At 35.6% G+C, this 6,000-nt stretch overlaps 1 protein-coding gene across 4 annotated transcripts in view; it reads left to right on the top strand.

The window, feature by feature from the left end:
* Positions 1-6,000, top strand: part of ZFHX4 (zinc finger homeobox 4) — a 210,300-nt gene that overhangs the window by 30,973 nt on the left and 173,327 nt on the right. For 3 of the 4 annotated variants that reach the window (XM_062188330.1, XM_062188327.1, XM_062188329.1), the window contains exon 3: positions 676-1,178. In XM_062188330.1, the coding sequence (XP_062044314.1) occupies positions 676-1,178 (503 nt within the window). The remainder of the gene's footprint in view (positions 1-675; positions 1,179-6,000) is intronic. The other variant, XM_062188331.1, reaches the window with a different exon arrangement.

Raw genomic sequence — 6,000 nt, 5'->3', positions numbered from 1 at the left:
CATGACTGGAAGCCTAAGAGAAGTTAGTAAACTTTACCTGCCTCCAATAGATTGATTAACAAATGCAAATGTACATTAATTGCCTACCCAACATTAGCCAGACTTTACAAGGTTTGTGGTTGGCACCACGGTGGTGATTACTCCAGAAAATTATCAAACTTGAGCTTCAAAGGGGTTATACCATTATCTTACATTAAATATTTAAAAAACATTTTAAGGACTGTGCTTGAAGAGAATTAAACTAACAATGATACCGTTACCTTATCCCAGGTGTTTGGCAGGAGATCACAGGCACGCATAGAAAATTAGCCAAACCTCATCAAGCCTTTAAGACAAATTGGGAAATGGCAATTAGTGCTGATGTAAGTTTATCTAGGTGCTTAAATTGCAAGCACGTGACTGTTTTGTTATGGTATTGATCAACTTTCTTGCCCTCGAAAATACAAATTTCAGAATGACATCATGCCCAGTAGGAGTAATTAAAGCTATCTGATGAGGGAATTTAGAAGTTGAAAGGGATGATTGTAATTGATCCTGATTCAATCCTATTACAGCTTTTTATAGTTTAAGCTCTAGAGAAAGCACATTCCTTGTCAAGACTTTATTTTACAGATTCCTTTGTGTGTGCTGTGTTTTCTAGTCTCTATTTTTCCTTTTAATTTTTTTTTCCTGTAGTAAATAATGAGCTGCCGCCTGAAATCCGGCTTGCCAGTGGTCAGCTAATGGGTGATGACCTGTCCCTCCTTACTGCAGGAGAGCTGTCACCTTATATCAGTGACCCAGCGCTGAAGCTATTCCAGTGTGCTGTTTGCAACAAATTCACCTCTGACAGCCTGGAGGCCCTAAGTGTGCATGTGAGCAGTGAGCGCTCTCTCCCTGAAGAGGAATGGAGGGCTGTAATTGGAGATATCTACCAGTGCAAGCTCTGTAACTACAACACTCAGCTCAAAGCCAACTTCCAGCTCCACTGCAAGACTGATAAACATATGCAGAAATATCAACTGGTGGCTCACATTAAAGAAGGGGGCAAAAGCAATGAGTGGAGGTTGAAGTGCATTGCCATTGGCAACCCTGTTCACCTAAAATGTAACGCCTGTGACTACTACACCAACAGTGTGGATAAATTACGCTTGCATACCACCAATCACAGGCACGAGGCGGCCCTGAAGCTCTACAAGGTAAGCAGTGACATCCATTTCCGCTGGCACAGAGTAGACAAGGGAATTAACCGTTTCAGAGCTTGGGGCACAAATCTGCAAGTTCAGAAAAGAAGAGGGGGTTGGCAGAAGGGTCGGGAGAAGGGTAAGATGCAGCAAACGATATTGAAATACACGGCACTGGAGAATTTATTGAAGATGCTTGGCTTATGTTCCGTCTGTACTTCTCTCAGTGGTCTTAGTTGCTTTACTGGCTTCCCTCAAATAAAAGAACTTCTCTAGGCATTGTCATATATAAAATCATGCTTTCTAAACTTATTTATTGCTTTTCTTTTTCTTTCTTCTTAACATAGCAAGACTCTTGGATAGTGTTAAGGGTTGTAGGGAGCAAGGCACAAAAGCAATGTCCTACTTTTGTGAATGCATCACCTTTTGTCTGGTTACAAACAGTGACAATCCAAAACATACACACACACACACACTTTTTTTTCCCTGTGTGTTCTCAGTAAGATTGAATAAACACACTGTTCCTTAGCATCCGGTGAAAGTGGATTCTGTTTTTTTTCTTTTTTTGACATGACTATTTTCCCAAGTAGTAATGTTTTCATTCTCCCAAATGGATGTGTTATAGATAAACACGCTCATAAAATGGCAAGGATGCTTTTATCTTTACTGGGAAAAACTATGCTGATGTAATGGATATGTACAAGTCGTGAACACCGTTTGCTACACAACTTATCTTGACTTCTTCTGGACCCTAATTACTGATTAATATATTTTCTACAGTTTGTTCACTAGGTTGTCTTGATTGTCTTGGTTCATGTACAAATGTAACATATTCATTTCTATGATGAATAACTTGGTAACTTATTAAAAACTTCTTTTTGTCTAGAGGATATTAAAATTCAGAAAATATTGCAAACCATTAGTCATTGTAACAAGCTCTAAATATGATTACAAAATCCATTTTGCAAGTGTTATCTATTGATTTATACTAGAAATCAGTGATAACTATGCTATCAGGAGTCAACCAGCGATTATAATACCTATAGCTTTTCTAATACTGCTTAAAATTACAAACACACAAGAGGAGCAGGTTGTGGATGTTTAGATTAGGGGCAGGGCTTTTTAATTTAGGTTTGTCTAGTACTGTGTGTTTGAGCTGTTTGTTGAAGTCCAAATTCTAGATGGATGTAGTGTGCAAAAAAACCTAAAGACTCAGTGTGAGAATTTGTAACATTGTTCCTGTGATATTGGCACTCTGTGGATCCATAATGAAAGCATTAGATTTGGGTTCCACAGTTTGGGGGGAGTGCAAGAAAGATGGAAAGCTTCTAGGTTGACAGTATTGAGCATATAATATAAAGGATTAATTGTGTTATAATTCATAGGGTTTTCAGCAACAGTTGACAACCGTTCAATTGTCAGCTTTTTTCTGTTGATACCTGACCCATTAAAAGTTTCAGAATACCTCGGAGAAAAAAATAAACATTAAGTTTGCATAAATAATAGATTCAGACCCCGGGAGCTATGTAGAATATTCATAAACTACGTTTATATTCACGCAGCTTCTCTAACACTTTAAATTAGCTTGTTGTGAGTAGAAGATGTAAATGTAGAAATTTTTCTATTTTATTAATCTCAGGTGAAAACCTAAAGAGAGGTGGTATTACTGTTCATTTTCTCAGGAAAGGTTATTTAATCTAATTGTTGGAGGATTATTTAAACATGTGGAGGAGTAGGTGTTCAGTTCGTCCAGTCACTCCAAAAACATGGATTGATGGCCTCACTCTGCAGAGGATCTTTCTAGCTACAAGAGTTACTCTTGAAGTTTGCTTTCAGGGAGAGTTGTATATTGTCTTTGAATTTATAACAATCAATTGAAATAAAAGCATGAGTAGAAAGAGGGCTTTAAAGCAGAACACTTGAGATTTCACAACCAGAAGGTGTACTCTTACCTTAAAAATCGTATAAATCACATAAAAATGAATTCTATAGTTGCTTGTCTCTTAAATACTCAAGTATTTTTGTTTAGCGTAGCATTTAAATATGGCCAGCAAGCATACCCAACATTATTTGAATTAACTTACTTTGAATTAAAACAAAATCAAAGAGAAATATTTGAGATATTTATTGAAACTTAGTGTTCAACAACCCAGCTCTGTTCTTTTGTATTATCCTTCAAGGGGCATTCATTATTTCTCACAGTAGCTAGAAAAATACTCCATACTAGTAATGTGTTGAAGATGATTTCTAAACTGATTTCAGAAACTGTGTTTTTGTGAGTCAGAAATAGAGGATTTTCAAGCACGGTAATGAGCATATTAGCAAGCGTGGTTGGCTTGTGTCGGCAAAATAAAATTGGTTCACAAGTAACATTAATTGCTTTTAAATGAGAACCTAACAAATTGGCCTGGGTCTGGGAAAAATGCTGTTTTATAATATGGCTGAAATATTAAAATTGTACTTAAAATAGTTTCTGAGTTAATGACTAGACAATAATGTCATATATAAAATTTATTTTCATTAGGAGTTTAATTTATATCATTTTGCATTGTGAATTATTTAGCGATTAGGGGAAAGTGACAAGTTAGCAGTTGTAAGACAAATGCAGAGCTGCAAGAAAACAGCTTTCCTCGTTATTGACAACATATTGATTCATAACACTGTGAATGTGGTGATGTGTCATTTCTATTTGAATGGACCACTTTACCTCTTGCATTGTCAAGCCGAAGCAGACTTACCTAAAAGAAGTGTGTGTCCTTATGCTAGTTTGGGGAGGTTAAAAGTTAAAGGTTAAGGGTTAGCTTAAAAGCATCATCTGCCTAGCTGCTTAACTTTAAACTGATCAATTTAATGAAAATCTGTTTTACAGATGTTGTTTTAATGTCTTTGGCAGGATTTAGGCAGCTTTAACATTAGACATATGCTAGTAAAAATTATTTCTTTAGTTGACCAGAACAACACCTTTCCTTTTATGTTTAAGGTAGAAGACTTGTGGGTTATGGTATTTTGGCAAAGAACCCAGAGGCAGAATGTGTTGATGATCTTTCCATATGGACTGAAAAAAAAAAAAAAAAAAAAAAAAAAAAAAAAAAAAAAAAACCTTTATGTCTATTGCTAACGATGTCTGCAAAAACAAACAAAGCTGTATTCACTTTTTGGCAGTGCTATTTTTCCTAAGAAATTTTGTAAAAAAATTTGTTACTGTTGAGAAAATCTTACTCATTTTTTCAAGTAAGTGTCTGGGGTAAGTGGGGATTGCTAAATAGTATTAAAGTTTGATTTTTGCTTCCAGAAGTTTTAATGATGAAAGAAAATTGATGTAGAAAAATAAAACAAAAAATGAAACTGTGGATTACCCACACTCTTTGCTATTAATGTATGTATGAATATATATTTACAGCAAAGTTAATATAAACTAAATTCATGGGGAGCTACAATTGGTCATATATATGACAGTAATTTTCAGGTAACCAATGTAATAATCACAATTTCCTAATTCCATGCTGTTGCATTCTTTACAAATTTTAGTTAATTGATATCCACATAGTGGGTCCTCAATAAATACTCGTAGCATGATTAATGACTAATGAATAACCTGAAGAATGTACTAAGGAAATCTCTTTGCTTCCAGTTCTGATTTTCAAAAAAACACATTGTAATTTGGTCTACCCTTAAATGATCCCAAACTTTTTCTGCAGATCCCAGTAAAAAGGTATAATGAAAACCATTTAACACTGCACATTCAAACTGAGAAAGAACAAGTAAGGTTTTGGCAATATTTCAGATTTGCAGTTTAGTTTATTCCTGGCTCAGTGTGGTCAAGACTTTTCTGGCCAGCTGATTGGTTGACCCATCACTCTGTGTAGTGCATGCACATGCTCTTGCTGCACCTGCACTTCAGCTGTTCTTCCAATATTATTTGTATTTTTAAGTGAGGTGTTCACTGCTTTGCTAGTTCAAAGCCAAAGCTTAATTATACTAGTTTCCACCCCCCCACACACCCGCATCTGCTGGTAGTAAATAGTCCGTCTGAATTCCATAATGCTGTTTTCATATTTGGATTTCAAATTGGCTGAGAGCAGTGAAAAAAACACTTGTCTCCATGGTGAGCAAAGGAACACACGTGGGATTTAGTCCTAGGTAACTTCTAGTGTAACATTCCCCCAAGGAACATTTTTTGGGTTTTCTCATTATCCATGTTCTGGATGAAAGAATCCAGGTTAAGAACTAAAATCAAGGTGTGGGTGAGGGTCACAGAGGAGAATGCAAGGAGGTACATAGGGAAAAGCCTGTGAAAAGGAAATAAAGACATGGAATAATTAGCTTGACCTGCCTTTCTGCTGTTTTACTATTAGGAAATAATAACCTGATCAATCGGAAGTTAACAAAGAGTCATAGATATTTTCATTTCGATAGGCCAGAGTCCAACTTTGCAATTTAAAATCAAATATACCAGATATGTACCATTTCAATTATTGAACTGTCATTGTCCTGGTGTGATGGTAGAAGGGGTCAAGAGATAGTGTGGTACACATTTGCATAAAAGCCATTGTGCAGAAGGAAATTGGAATATGTATGTTTCTCTATAAAACCTAAACAGTGTCTTCATAATCTTATTCTAGTCATTTGTTTAGATGAAGAAAGCTGTTCCCAGAGATAAATAAAAGTTGTTCTTTTCTAAACATTCTTTTGCTAAACATTAACCTGAATATGGAAATTTTTGCACTTTTGCATTAGTTTCAGATTTATGTTCATTTCAAGCTTGAAATGTGGTGTGAAATTTAATTCCAGTTACAGGATTTGTTTAAAAAAGGTAATCAGAACTCAAATTAATCTA

This window comes from Lepus europaeus, chromosome 4, assembly GCF_033115175.1.
Source record: "Lepus europaeus isolate LE1 chromosome 4, mLepTim1.pri, whole genome shotgun sequence".
NCBI classification, from domain to species: domain Eukaryota; kingdom Metazoa; phylum Chordata; class Mammalia; order Lagomorpha; family Leporidae; genus Lepus; species Lepus europaeus.
This window is presented reverse-complemented; position numbering and strand designations above follow the sequence as displayed.